At 37.7% G+C, this 16,201-nt stretch overlaps 1 protein-coding gene across 1 annotated transcript in view; it reads left to right on the forward strand.

Moving 5' to 3' along the window:
* The window catches only part of LOC101737884 (ABC transporter G family member 20), a 60,331-nt gene that overhangs the window by 32,170 nt on the left and 11,960 nt on the right, over window positions 1-16,201 (forward strand). Inside the window, exons 4-5 of the mRNA XM_012696254.4 lie at window positions 1,784-2,046; window positions 11,491-11,581. Coding sequence (XP_012551708.2) covers window positions 1,784-2,046; window positions 11,491-11,581 — 354 coding nt within the window. The remainder of the gene's footprint in view (window positions 1-1,783; window positions 2,047-11,490; window positions 11,582-16,201) is intronic.

The following is a 16,201-nucleotide window of genomic DNA, read 5'->3' on the forward strand; positions in this document are numbered from 1 at the left end:
TGGACGAACGCAGTGGTTCTAGGTAGTATGAATGAACTCTACTCCGGTGGCGGGCGGTGTAATGGTAAAAACGAGATAATGGGATCCACTCAAATAATTCCTCAGTGTATAACAGCCCTGTGGGACATACGGTACAAAATACAGAGAGAACTGAAGACTACGCAGATCTAAAGGCTCCTTTTTTTCCTCTACCTATACGTTGGTAGCCCAACAGGCTATTCCAGCTACGCCCGGACGGGTTGATGAGCTCACGGGTTCACCTGAGACAATTTGCTAACCCTAGCCCTAGCAAGAGCAGTGCTTCGCAGAATCTATCACCCGATCAGAAACGCGAATCACTGAGAAGATCCGGCGAGAAACTCAGTGGGCCCAGAGTTTCCAAACGATTCGGATCGACCGTCTTAAATTTGGTATCTATAATATATATAAAAGAAAGTCGTGTTAGTTACACTATTTATAACTCAAGAACGGCTGAACTGATTTGGCTGAAAATTGGTGAGGAGGTAGCTTAGAACCAGGAGAAGGACATAGGATACTTTTTATCACGTTCCCATTGGGACGTGTCATAAAACGTGGTATAACAAAACGCAACTGATATGTAATAACAAAACGCAACTGACAGCTAAACGTAATATATTCTATGGTTATTTATAGTAGAATTTTGAAGTTGACCAGTTGATGTGTTTGAAACAAACCCTGTGGCGGAACAACGTTGGCCGGGTCTACTAGTTTAGAATAATGAAACACTAGCATCTTTATTTTTGGTAGAGAATTCCTTGTGTCACTCTAATGCAAAAACTACCAATCCATTAACAGCGGTTTTTTTTTTTTTTTTTTTTTTATTGCCCTTGTAGGCAGACGAGCATACGGCCCACCTGATGGTGAGTGGTTACCGTCGCCCATGGACTTCAGCAATGCCAGGGGCAGAGCCAAGCCGCTGCCTACCAGTATATACCAGTATAGGTTTTAATATGATAGCTGCATATAACGAAAGAAAGAAATAAAAAAAAATGAATTCAGGATAAAATTTACTAAAAAGTAAAAAGGAAGATATACTAAATTTTAAATCGAACGATTAGGTTCGGGGAAGAAATTTTAATCATAAAATTGACGTATAAATATAATTTCATATAATTACGTACATTTTTTGTTGCTTTGATGGGTGAACGAATTTATAGGTTACTCAAGTCTATCGATATCACTAGTTGAATGACGTGTCGAGATCTCTATTATATTTTAATATAAAGTACTCTACCAAACTCTTTTCGTGAGGAATAGCAGAATCGCGATACACATGCCGGCTCCAGAATTATTTTCATGATACGATAATATTCCTTGATTGTAGAAGTCGTGCATACGATACCGTAACTAATAAATAAATAGTTACTAACAATCACGCCTCACGATTTTTTACAATAAAATCATTTTTTCTTACACTATTTTTAATTCAAATTTATTTTCTATTTTTTAGTTGGATTTTCTATAAAAGCGTATTTTGTTAGTTTTTTAAACTATTATTTATTTTTTAATTAAATTTAAATTTTTCCTAAGTTTTTTTTTCAATTTTTTTAATTATTGAACTGTCATCGGTCCTTAATAAGTGTACCAAATTTTGAGTTAATCCGACACTTTCAAGGGGGTCAAAATCATGTTCAAAGATTCCGTTATAAACATACACACGTCTGAAGCTAATAAAAGCGTATTAAAAATACAAAACGATTATCCAGTGTTGTTTGTCAAAATTCTTCCCAGATGATAAAAGTACGGTTATTTATCTCCCCAGGACATAGCTTTAGTTGGAGAGTTCACGGTCAGAGATGCTGTATACTACTTCGGTCGCATATACGGCATGGAGCATAAGAAGATGACGGAGCGCTTTGAGTTCCTCAGCTCGTTACTGGACCTGCCCAGTGGGAATCGACTCATTAAAAATTGCTCCGGAGGGCAGCAACGAAGAGTCTCGTTGGCAGCTGCTTTAGTCCACGACCCAGAGCTGTTAATCTTAGACGAACCGACGGTTGGATTGGACCCTGTATTGAGGGAGCAGTAAGTATAATATATTAATAAACTAGCTGACGCGGCAGACTTCGTAGTGCCTCAATCGATAAATAAAGGACCTAAGCTTTTGTATAAAATAAACTGAAACAAAAAGAATCCGTCCGACGGGGGACACATCAAAGGAAAAACAAAAATATACCTTTTAAACCTTCTCTGGGCTTCCGCAAATAATTCAAGACCAAAATTAGCCAAATCGATACAGCCGTTCTCGAGTTTTAGCGAGACTAACGAATAGCAATTAATTTTTATATATACTAGCTGACCCGGAAGACTTCGTACTGCCTCAATCGATAAATAAAAGACCTGAACTTTTGTATAAAATAAACTTGAAACAAACAAAAAGAATCCGTCCGACGGGGGATACATCAAAGGAAATACTAAAAATTGTTAATTTTATTTAATTCCGAGAATTTTCACATTTATCTACCTTTTATATCTTCGCTGGACTTCCACAAATAATTCCACAAATAAAATTAGCCCAATCGGTCCAGCCGTTCTCGAGTTTTAGCGAGACTAACGAACAGCATATAAGAAGTATATTAAGTAAAACCAGCAGATACAAAACATGAAAATTCTCAGTAGCATTGAAATAACAATAGAATAGTCGAGTTCAGTCCTATTGGGATGCATAATTACAGAAGAAGACACATTGTTAAAGAACGTCTTGCTACCAGAAATGAAATAGACAAATAATGAGCATACTTCTACGATGGATTTCATAAAATAGTTACTTAGGGTCTAAGTCGCAAGACCGTATCTTATTGCTAGACTAACAGATTATTATCGAATGGTAAGGTTCTCTGACCTATCATCCATTTGAGCTCTCTCCACTATTTGTATCAGCTATGAGGACTTGTGAATATTAAAGACGTTTTAATTTTGGCATTTAAAAATATTCACATAACATATCACATTCAAAATATGTTTTAATGAAGCAAAGTCGATTAAAAAAACCTGTTGAAACTGAATTTAAAAATCGTAAATTCAAGCAACTTTTTTGTACATTCAACACTTTCAAAGCTAATTTGCAATAATGATTCCAGTCTATTAGATAGATATTCTTCTTCCTATTCGTACACTCTTGACAGAGTGGTCGTGGTCATGCATCAGTCGGATCCTGCGATACCGATGCTTTCGCGATGCGACGCCTATAGATAGATATACAATACCTGTTTTGCATCTCTGAATACGAATATACTGTGCATAGAATTTTAGCAAACATAATTATTGCGGTATAGTATTTAAGTGTGTTTAATCACAAATCATATTCAGAGGATTTTTGAAAATGCCAAAACTACTCTACCTTATTGCCATCTTAAACTATTTATTGTACTGAATGCTCCAGGTATCTGTCTTTTTAAACTCAGAGAACAGTGAAATATATCCGCTTGCATATTGAGGTTAAGGCCTCGAAGCACGCGATTTACGGAGGTACCTCACTCAGCATGTTATATACACATATATACTTCTACGATGGATCCGACACCACACAGTTTAAATATTATATCGCTTCGTCGCTTACTCTTCAAGAGCTTAATTGCTAATAAGTTTTAATTCTGGCGTTTCCAGACAAAACCAGAGATCGGAACATGGTGGAGTGAGTAAGTCTGCTTATGGCGCTTTAGTGATTCAAGACCTATCTAAGATATTAGTCCCAGAAAGTCTTAAACGTTGTGTACATGTCGAAGGTTGAAAAGCTATTGAGTTTAAGCCACATTTCGCTTAGTTTTTTATTTATTGCTTAGATGGGTGGACGAGCTCACAGCCCACCCGGTGTTCAGTGGTTACTGGAGCCCATAGACATCTACAACGTAAATGCGCCACCCACCTTGAGATATAAGTTCTACAGTCTCAAGTATAGTTACAACGGCTGCCCCACCCTTCAAACCGAAACGCATTACTGCGTACGCGATTTCTATCTTTGTATTTAAAGTTGGGTTTTATTAGGTACTAGCTTTTGCCCGCGAGTCGGTCCGCGTGGAATAGTTACTTTGGCATAACGCTAAATTTTACCCCCCTTTCATTTACGTAGAAAGTGAAAATATTTTTGAATTATAGAATGTTAAGGAGCTATTTAAACCCCTATTTTGAAACATTCTTTATTGATGCTCTACTTGTATTGGCCTTACCGTGTTGTTATATAACCTATAGCCCTCCTCAATAAATGAGCTATCTAACACTGAAAGAATTTTTCAAATCGGACCAGTAAGTAGTTCCTGAAATTAGCGCATTCAAACAAACTCTTCAGCTTTATAATATTAGTATAGATTAGCATCAACAATTTGATCAAATAATTGAACTTCAATTAAGTTTACACCATTCAAATAACTGGAGAAGTTTTTTTGTTATGATATGTTTTTCCAAATTTTAAACTTCAAATGGCTCTCGTGTAAAGATAAAAATATGTCGCTTAAGCTTAAAATAGCTTTTCACCCGTCGATGTAGATTTTTTGCAGCAGAAGAAGCACTGCCGCCCTGGTGCTAGCCCCATGAAATATGAGGTCAAAATCTTAGTGGCATTTGTATAGCGACTTCCGAAATTTTAATCGGACATGAACACTGATGGCAGGACCTCTTGTGAGTCCGCGCGGGTAGGTACCACCACCCTGCCTATTTCTGCCGTGAAGCAGTAATGTGTTTCGGTTTGAAGGGTGGGCAGCCGTTGTAACTATACTGAGATCTTAGAACTCATATCTCAAGGTGTATGGCGCATTTACGTCGTAGATGTCTATGGGCTCCAGTAACCACTTAACACCAGGTGGGCTGTGAGCTCGTCCACACATGTAAGCAATAAAAAAAAACACTGCACTCCGAGAAACAGTCGTCTGATGCACACATCAATGACCTTAGCGAGGGAGCACTGATGACATAACGTCTTAAAATTAGCCGGAGGCCATTTTCAGAGCTTTTTGTTTGAATTTTATATATTACTAGCTGTACCCATCCGCTTCACTGGGCATTTAAAATTAACATTATTATTTCTCACCCCCACAAAGATTCTCATCATTAACGCCCCCGCAACTGGTGTAGAGAGTCCAACACTCATATAAATATTAGCCTATCTATTAAGTATATGTATTTTCTACATGGATACCAAGTCAATCGGATGCATCGGGAATTGTTCGAGATGATACCGACATCTCGTTTTTACCATCGCACCGCCCGCCACCGGAGTAGAGTTCATCCATACTACCTGGAGCCACTACGTTCATCCACAGTGCGTTTCCAGAGATCTTTTTTGCCACGTACCATCCGGCTATGGAATGAGCTCCCCTCCACGGTGTTTCCCGAGCGCTATGACATGTCCTTCTTCAAACGAGGCTTGTGGAGAGTATTAAACGGTAGGCAGCGGCTTGGCTCTGCCCCTGGCATTGCTGACGTCCATGAGCGACGGTAACCACTCACCATCAGGTGGGCCGTATGCTCGTCTGCCTATACGGCAATAAAAAATTTAAAAAAATGGTTCAGTAGTTATAACGGAACATCCGTAAAAACTACTGTAGATTTATATATTAGTATAGATGTATATATATGTTACGGTAAATGTACACTCTTGGGAAAAGTACAGTTTTACCGGTAAATGTGCACATTTGCTAAAAAGTTAGGTATATGTGAACTGAATATAATGTATATTTCCCGGCAAATGTGTTGTACTCTTGCCTTTACGTTTTGGTAAATTTATACTATTACCTTCATGTTTCAAGAAAAGTTGGAATACAAATAAATTAATAATGTTGTTTGCATTAAAAAAAATATTTATTTAAATAAACATAATACAAAAGGCCTTAATAACGATAATGGTTTTTTACGCACCACATTTCTACCACTTGCCTTTTTCATATTTTGTATGCCATGCTCACATTTACCAAAACGACATGGTCACTGTGAATTTTTTTTTATTGCTTGTATGAACGAGCTCACAGCCCACCTGATGTTAAGTGGTTACTGGAGCCCATAGACATCTACAACGTAAATGCGCCACCCACCTCGAGATATAAGTTCTAAAGTCTCAGTATAGTTACAACGGCTACCCCACCCTTCGAACCGAAACGCATTACTGCTTCACGGCGGAAATAGGCGGGGCGGTGGTACCTACCCGTGCGGACTCACAAGAGGTCCTACCACCAGTGATAGTGAATTTAATGTACTTGAAATTGTAAATGTTAAATTGTAAATGAAATTGTAAATGTTAGTTGAATGCACATTCTTTGAATTTGGCACACACCTTCTTTGAAATTGTAAATGTTAGTTGAATGCACATTAGCCAAACGAGGAGGCAAATTTGCACATTTACCGGGAAATGTGTACATTTGCCGCAATATTTACTTTTACCGTAACATATACATGGTTTTTGTAATAGTACCTGAAACTTACGTAGAACCGGTTGATCGCTGACACGATAGTAATAATATTGATGATACATTAATAAGGTTAACGGTACTATAAACAGTTGACTAGCCGATCAGTTTTCCTTGACACACACCTCCGTTAACTTTAGCCAGTACTTTATTACAGTTTTGAATTAGGGTAAATGGTTTACCTACTTTAACCGCATGATTTTTATTTATTATTTCTTTATTGCTTAGATGGGCGGACGAGCTCACAGCCCACCTGGTGTTAAGTGGTTACTGGAGCCCATAGACATCTACAACGTAAATGCGCCACCCATCTTGAGATATAAGTTCTAAGGTCTCAATATAGTTACAACGGCTGCCCCGCCCTTCAAACCGTAACGCATTACTGCGGCAGAAATAGGCAGGCTGGTAGTGCCTACCCGTGCGGACTCACAAGAGGTCCTACCACCAGTAGTGATTCGAAACCTCAGAATGACAAACATAAAAAAAGAGAAGAAATATTTTCATTTTGCGACAGTACTTATGTCAGTGGCAATAAATAAAGGCCTCTGAATAGAATCATAAATGAGTCGTCTATTATCAAAGGCGGCAATCTGTGCATTTGGACAAAAAAATTTTATTGATATCTCAATACAGATTGATTTGAATATAATCGTCTCCTTCAAAGAATACGGTTCAAAACCTGCATTAAATAAAGGTTAATAGTTAACCTGTTATTTATCTAAGATGTCGTTCCGAAGAGTTTTGTGACTGCCAATGGAATACAAAGTCAGTAATTCGTTTTTCTGATTTACCAATCATTGTCCAAAAGTCAGATTGCCGGCTTTGATAATAGTCGACTCAAATACTTTAATCACGCCGAAGTAAAAATAATAAAAATAATAAACTTATTTTGTATAATTAACGCAATCACCGGTCGTAAACTTAACGATCTATTACGTGAACAAAAAAAAATCGAGAACGAATCATTTATCTGTGCAAACGAACTATTGGTGTTTGGTTCCGAGTATGGTTCGGCGATCGTGTGGCAAAAAAAAAACCACACGTCATTACGGATTCTCCCGATTTGACGGCCGTCTGGTGTAGTGGTAAGTGACATGGTCACTACACAAGGGGGTCGCGGGTTCGAATCCCGCCAAGGGAGGACATTTGTATGACAAATATAAAAATGTCTTTTCCAGGGTTATGGATGTATCTATACTATATAATATTAATATTATAAAGAGGAAAGATTTGTTTGTTTGTTTGTTTCGAATAGGCTCCGAAACTACTGGACCGATTTGAAAAATTCTTTTTCCATTAGAAGCCGACATTGTCCCTGATGAACAGAGGCTACTTTTTTTATTTATTTTTTATTTTTTTATTTTTTTGGTTTCATGTGTGTTTTAATGTTTCCGAAGCGAAGCGAGGGCGGGTCGCTAGTATTTAATATATGTATGTGTATAATAAAAATATTACATTTATTTCCGTTATCTGGTACCTGTAACACAAGTTCTTTACGAACTTACCACGAGACCAGTTAACGTGGCGTGATTGTTAGTAAATATTTATTTATTTATTATTTATTAACATGCTTTTCGGTACCACAAGCACCGGTCACCATCCTCGTCGAAGCCGTCGCGAAGGGCTCGACGAGCGAATTAACCCATAGATACAGCCCACTGAGTTTCTCGCCGGATCTTCTCAGTGGGTCGCGTTTCCGGTCCGGTGGTAGATTCTGCGAAGCACTGCTCTTGCTAGGGTCAGTGTTAGCATCACTCCGGCTTGAGCCCCGTGAGCTCACCTACCAGTTAAGGTTACGCTGAAATAGCCTCTCAAGGCTATCAGCTTAGGTAGGAAAAAAACGAACAAACAAACAAACAAAATGTGAGCCGTCACGGGACGCCTGGCAGATGTGAAACATCGACATTATTTTGTAAAAGTAATATGCAGAAAAGAACAGATTGTTATAGGAACTAAATATGTCATAATAATAAAATAAAATATTACGAAAAAATAATTTGTTTTCAAGTTAAACACAGGTTATGTGTTTAACTTGAAACAACACTGTATACACTACGAAGTATACACTATAGGTATCCGAGCTCAGCGTAGCAAGAGAGATGGCTTAACGCCGGATCGAGTGGGAGAGAATCGCACTGTCGATTGCGCATGGCAACGCGTCGCCACGGCATGCGTCGCCACGCCAGAAATCGGTTTTACGTGCGGCTATAGATGTTTCACATCAAAAAACTTGTAATCCAATGAAAATCCTCTGTTTCCCTGCGTTTATCGAAAATGGACAAGTCCTAGTAATATATCGTAAAGATTCCTTAAACAAGTCACTCAACTCAAATCGATGCACAGAGTTAGTTTTGCTCCAAGCACAATATCAGCACAAGCAATTAAGCGTCGCTTAAAATTGAGGCTAAGCATAACGAGGGATGACAGGCTATTTGGTTTAGGCGACATTTCGCTTAATACGCGACATTTATCTTTGTAATTCAAGGTCCATTATATTTGTTATCAGCATCAACAGTTCGATGTTTTTAATTGAACTTCAATTAAGTTTACACCATTCTTAATAGCTGAAGAATTGATAATTTTTTTTTTCGAAATTTAAACTTTAGATCGCTCTCCGGTAAAGTTTCAAAAATTTCGCTTAAACCGAACAGTCTTTCATCCCTCGATAAGATCGTCTGTCTTGGATCAATTTTTTTTTTTTTTATGATTGAATGATTACTGGTGGCCCGGAGTCCTTGCCAGTTTCACCAGGACAGGTGGGCAAGCAAAGGCTCAGCCAGGAGGGGTGGGATTTGCTAACAGCTACCCGAGCGCCTCCAAAGGAGACCTAACAGCTCAAGAGTAGCTGCTTCACGAATGAATCTACTACCGGATCGGAATCGCGACCCGCTGAGAAGATCCGGCGAGAAACTCAGCGAGCTGATTCATGGGTTAGGTTGCACCGCGAACTCTTTGTCGAGTTCGACGAGTACGGTTACCGAGGTCCCTAAGCCTGCTCCTAGTGTTAGAGCTGAAGGCGTCTAATGCAAAGGTTATTAAATCTGATGGATCCGTAAGGACGTGTCTAGGGCGTCGACGGTGACTGGCTCCTGCGTGATCAGGATTCGGGGAGTAGTCAGCGGCGGCAACGATAAGGCGATTATCATGACGCATCGCCTTATCGAAGTACCGTTCCGACGCTGACTTCATGTATTTCTGGATAGATTCGAGTCTTGGATCCAATAAGACCGACAAATGCTACAAACACTTTTCAAGTTATATCACAAACATCGAACAAAGCCTCAATACTTCGAGGCCTACACGTGACCAAGAAGATTTGCAATTAACTACGTCCTAATTAAAAACGTTTGCATATTTATTTAATCTCCGTTGAATCGTACGGTGTAAAAACATCGCGTGATCGTGTCGTGTAAGAACATTGAATGAGTCTATTGTTCGTTAACCACGACGTATTTAATTGATAGACGTGCTATTTGAATTTTTATTGTTTGTTGTTTTTCCTAATACTAATTCTTCTCAGTTGATAGTGGTACGGTTTGCAAATATGTTTTTATTTATTTATTTTTTATTGCTTAGTTGGGTAGAAAATCTCACGGCCCACCTGATGTTAAATGATTACCGGAACCCATAGACGTCTACAACGTAAATGCCGCCACCTACCTTGAGATATAAGTTCTAAGGTATCTTAGATTTTACAGTACAACAGCTGCCCCACCCTTCAAACCGAAACGCGTTACTGCTTCACGGCAGAAATAGGCAGGGTGGTGGTACTTACCCGTGCGGACAGACAAGACGTCCTACCACCAGTAAAGTACTTGACGCTTAGCGTTGCCATTTCCCGGTATCCACAGAAAATCCAATTTGTCTGATAGCTACAAGCACTAGTAGACCGATACTTTGATGGATGGTCACTTAGTGCCTTCCGTCAAGCGCTTGACCTGTCTTATTTTGCCTTTAGAGGGTCGTTTTCAAATTTCGGATCAAAAGCGAGTTATTAGATTTAATTCTCATAACCTTAATGTTACCGTAATTATAAGTACAGTAAATTTGTTGTCATGACAACAGGCACGTGGTCCTACGATTATATATTCGTAAACACTGTTAAATTAGGAGTTATACATTAAAAATATTAATACGTGAACCAAAAACTTTGTATCCTTTTTTACGAAAATTGCGCGGACGGAGGAGTACGAAATTTTCCACACTTATAGAGAATATAGAGAAGAAGTGCACAATGCTAATATTTTTATTAAATAATGCATAAAAGATACATTAAATCAATAAATAAAACATTACACACACTTCATACCATGCATTTGACGCACACACGCATGCAATATGCATACTATTTATTGTCAAACTTTTGTTCTTGGCGTCTGTTGTCAAATTGAGAATAGATTAAATATTGTTTGCCTTTGTTAATATTTTTTATAGTGTAGTCTTGGCGAAATTTGTGATTATAGAAGTATAAAATACAATCATAATAGTGTACAAACTTACAATTCCAATTAATTATAGTCGAATTTCGACTACTGCAGGACCTCTAGTACATTAAAAACTACCCCTAATCTCATTCGTATCACTGGTTCGAAATTAAAATTCAACTTTTTTTGCTATTCCAGTAATGCGTGTTGTAATTCGGCAATTTTATTTAATCAGTATATAATAACATTATTAAAAACAAAAGAAGTACGATTTCTAAGCTTTTAAAAAAAATTCCTATTTAAATTATTGTTATCCGTGTTGGCTTTATAACATGCGTAATATGAAAAATATAAATGAATATTATATAATACTATCAATAAATGAGTGATTGACTTGATTGTGATGAAGACTTTTTTATTCAGATCACGCCTAAATACAAAAAAATGGAAAATCGTGACTTTTTGGCCGAAAAATTGAAGACGACCCTAGAACCGTTTTATTATAGATGATAAAAAAATTGACGTGTGTTTGCATGTGTACTTCCTAAATCGCCTTTTCATGAGATTAAGCCTATGCCACTCTGCGGTCTTTAAATCTTTGTGTCGTGACCGCGAAAGAACATCAAATTATATTGTTATTTGATTTGCAGAATCTGGAAGTTCCTGACTGATGTCGCACAGCAGGGGACCACGGTTATCATCACAACGCACTATATCGATGAAACAAAACAAGCGCACAAGGTAAGGGAGTGCCCGCATGCGGACATCAAAATGGCGTTTTTTTTTGGTCTGGAGGAAATCGCTAGACTCCCACCCTCCACTGGGTATGGAGGGCGGGGCATGTCGGAGACGAACCGACTAAAACCTCCTGTCGCTCAACAACCCACGTCCGAGCCTTTAATGAGACAGAACTCATGAAAGGGCAAAGGGGGGAGAGTGAAGAGCTTAGTGCGGAGCACATCTCTCCCATCATCCTCCCCCTCGGGACGCCGGACCGGCGGTCGTCGGCGCCAAGACCACCAGCCCTCTCGGTCAATCAAAATGACGTGCCGTTTTTTCAGGCGCAAATAATCTTATGTGCAAGGTGTATTCGAAATAAGACGGTTGTACTGATATGTATACAATAATAGTATTTTTTTTAAATGCTTAGATGGGTAGACGCGCTCACAGCCCACCTGGTGTTAAGTGATTACCGGAGCCCATAGACATCTACAAAGGAAATTCGCCACCCACCTTGAGATACAAGTTCTAAGATCTCAGTATAGTTACGACTGCGCCACTCTTCAAGCCGAAACGCATTGCCGCATTACGGCAGAAATAGGCAGAGCCGTGGTACCTACCCGCGCGGACTCACAAGAGGTCCTACCACCACTAATTGGGCAAATTATAATTTTGCGGGTTTGATTTTTATTACACGATGTTATTCTTTCACCGTGGAAGTCAATCGTGAACATTTGTCAAGTACTTATTTCATTACAAAAATTGGTACCCGCTAGCAGGATTCGAACACCGGTGCATCGCTCGATACGAATGCACCGGATGTCTTATCCTTTAGGCCACGACGACTTCAAGTCTTACGAGAACACATTAATATTTGTTTTACTTATTTATTTGCATAGGATGCACTGTATATCGTTAAAAAGTACATATATTGAAAACCGACTTCAAGAGATTATGTAGGTACAATCAGGTACATCAATAAAAAAATATATAATATTTAAAAAAATAGATAAAGAATATCTGAATATGTAAATGGATATAAGGATACAATTAGACAACAGATACAGGTTTTATTTTACAATAAAATAATAACTAAACTAGTTCTAAAATTCTACGAATTTCGTTTCGCATTAGCTATTAATCTTTCATTTATGACCATAGCATTTTTGGGAATTCTGACCAGACATCCTCAATAGAACTTTGGCAAATTAAAACGGGACTTAGAACCGGTTGGTTTTGTTGCTGCAAAGAAATACAGAGATAAATAGATATAAAATAAACCATCTCGTCAAGTCTAAAAATAAAGCTTAACAAGAAACCTGATATTTTGAATGTCGCAGACGCGACTGTCAGATGTTTTCGTATTATAGAACACTAGATTTTTCACGTGGCTTTTTTACTCGCACTCATAGTGAAGAAAAAACATCGTTGAAGATTAGTACTTTTTTTTATTGAAGTGTACCTCATGTTCCTGACTGTGTCATTGACAAGGTATATAGCAGCGGTCGGGGAACTTTTTTAATTATTACCTCAAAATAATTTTGTGTAAGTTGATATTACCCAATGGCGAAGAACAAAAAAAAAACGAAATCGCTTCTTTTTAGCATCTTTCATATTATAGACCCTATGATAACTTTGAAAAAAAAAAAAAAAATTTTTTCTTTTCGTTTCATCGAGTTTGAAATCACAACGATTCTAAAGAAATTTCACTTCAATATATACTTTTTACTCAGAAAGGTTTCATTTTTACCCCCCCCCCCCCCCCATTTTACCCTATCTGGGGTAATATACCCCGGTTCTCCGACCGCTGGTATATAGAATCATGAGGTTCAGTTGAATAGCTAAGAAATATTGAACAAACAAACACGATTTCGCATTAAAAATATTAAGTACGTATTGTAAATATGAAGCAACCGATAACTACAAGAAATTTCTGCTTCGTTTACCGATTTCTACTTATTAAACAGAGCTTAAGGCCAAGCTACTACTTAGCGCTGGTAGAAAACAATGTACGCGTCGCCGATCATACTGCAGAACGGGCATAAATAGCGTGTAATTTGTTTTTCCTCTTAATTCAAAGACGGCTTTGTTGCACAAATAGTAATTAAGATGAAGTAATCCCAATTGATTTATATGTTTAGGGTTCAACGACAAAAGGAAGACCTTGTTTTGAGCGGGTGAAATTACTCAACAATATGGAATCTTAAGTCGTTAGCAGGATTCCAATATCTTGTGTTCTATAATATAAATACTTTTAATGCTCAGTTAGGTGAACGAGCTTTTATCGGAGCTCAAAGAATCAGAACGTGAATGCCCTCACTCATTTTGAGAAACTAGAGGTCCCGCAGTAGTCGAAATTCGACTATAATTAATCGGAATTGTAAGTTTGTACACTATTATGATTGTATTTTATACTTCTATAATCACAAATTTCGCCAAGGCTACTCTATAAAAAAATATTAACAAAGACAAACAATATTTCATCTATCCTCAATTTGACCACAGACGTCAAGAACAAAAGTTTGACAATAAATAGTATGCATGCGTGTGTGCGTCAAATACATGGTATGTAGTGTGTGTAATGTTTTCTTTATTGATTTAATGCATCTTTTATGCATTATTTAAAAAAAATATTAGCATTGTGCACTTCTTCTCTATATTCTCTATAAGTGTGAAAAATTTCATACTCCTCCGTCCGCGCAATTTTCGTAAAAAGGGATACAAAGTTTTTGCTTCACGTATTAATATATAGATGAGGTTCCCTTCAAACCGGAACGCACGTTTGGTGTCAATGTCTTAGTTAAAGATAGTTATTATAATTTTCTCGAATATAATATAATGTAGGTATTCCGTAATTGTTTCCGAGGCATCAGTGACGAGAGAAAATTCTAAGTCTGATTCGACATGACCCGTTAAATCTCTCGGAATAGTTATCAGTCGCTCGTGATCACGAATCATAAAGCGGTGGTTTGACCTGGTTACTTAGCACCTGGAAATACCGGCCAACGAAGCTCTTCACCAGGCAAAGTATATGAATAGGTGGAGAGAAACCGTGAGAAGAATAAGGAAGAGTAAAGTATCTGAACAATAAGGAAAGGACTGAGAAGAAAAAGAAAGAAAACAGTAAAAGAAGTTTTATTAAGAATCGTCAATAAAAGCTTAGAGAGAGAGAGAGTATTCTTTATTGTACACTAAAAAACAAATAAACAGTGCGAAACATTAAATACAAAAAAGTATAATACAATTGGCGGTCTTATCGCTAAAAAGTTTAATTTATTATTCAACATAATTACGGTAGTGTAGCTAGCTCAATGAGGCAAAAAAGACATAACGCGGAACCTAAGTTTCTCTAGCTCGTCGAGACGAATTCAAGTACGAACAAAATGACAGTAGTGCTCATAGTGTGAGAACACGTTTCCTAACAATGACGAAATTGTCTCGAATAGAAAACCTAGACGGATAATGAATGCATTTCCCAAGGCCGCATTGCAGCAACTCATCTACAATTACTTCTATGAAACGCTGTTTATAGTAATTATGAGAGCGTTTTCGTAATTAAAAATTTTCCAATTTGCATATCCCTTAATCAAGTTGACTAATTGCATAACAAAACAATACAAAATACTTTATTGTACCTTGATACAACAACATAACGAAAATGTACAGGAAAATGAATTAGCAAAATTAAATTTTAAAAACTAAAGTGTCGTTAAACTGACGGCAGAAATAGATAAAAATAATAAATTATTGTAGTTGAAACATTAAAACTGTGTGATAACTTAGACTGTATACAGACTACGGACAGACTAGGGTTATATAATGTTAACATTTATATTTTTAGTTCCAAACATAGCGATGAGATATCTCAAGGTCATATGAGAAGTATAGTTCGCATTCATCACTCCTTCGCAAGCTCAGATTAGGTTTTTTTTTATTGCTTAGATGGGTGGACGAGCTCACAGCCCACCTGATGTTAAGTGGTCACTGGAGCCCATAGACATCTACAACGTAAATGCGCCATCCACCTCGAGATATAAGTTCTAAGGTCTCAATATAGTTACAACGGCCACCCCACCCTTCGTACCGAAACGCATTACTGCTTCACGGCGGAAATAGGCGGGGTGGTGGTACCTACCCGTGCAGACTCCCAAGAGGTCCTACCACCGGCGGCTGCTTGTATTCGTTTTTCTATTTCATAAACTCACACGGCTTTAAACCGCTTGGGCTTAACCGTAGTGCGACCTAGGCCTAAGCATTAAAAAAAAATGTTAATTGTGTTAAAAAATGTAAATGCTGACCGCTTCAGGTTTTGTATCGTTATATTTTTTTACATTACGTGTTGTTGAATCTTGGAACTTGGTGATAAATTATATGTCATAACGTACGTATATGTTAGTACACTGGACCGACATTGTTTCTGTGAATTAACTCAGCTGTGTGTGAATTCACGCCTTGATATTCATTTGTACATACTTATATATTAAAACAGTTTCAAAGTTTAATTATATACGTGAAATTTATGATACGGAATAAACATTGAAATGTTCCTATGTTTTTGTATAATAATTGAATTACTGTTTGAGTGCTGTCTTTATTGTTGTAAAAAAAAGATAAATACAAAGCACTCTGTTTGTTAGAGTT

The sequence above is a fragment of the Bombyx mori genome, chromosome 26 (genome assembly GCF_030269925.1).
Source record: "Bombyx mori chromosome 26, ASM3026992v2".
NCBI classification, from domain to species: Eukaryota; Metazoa; Arthropoda; class Insecta; order Lepidoptera; family Bombycidae; genus Bombyx; species Bombyx mori.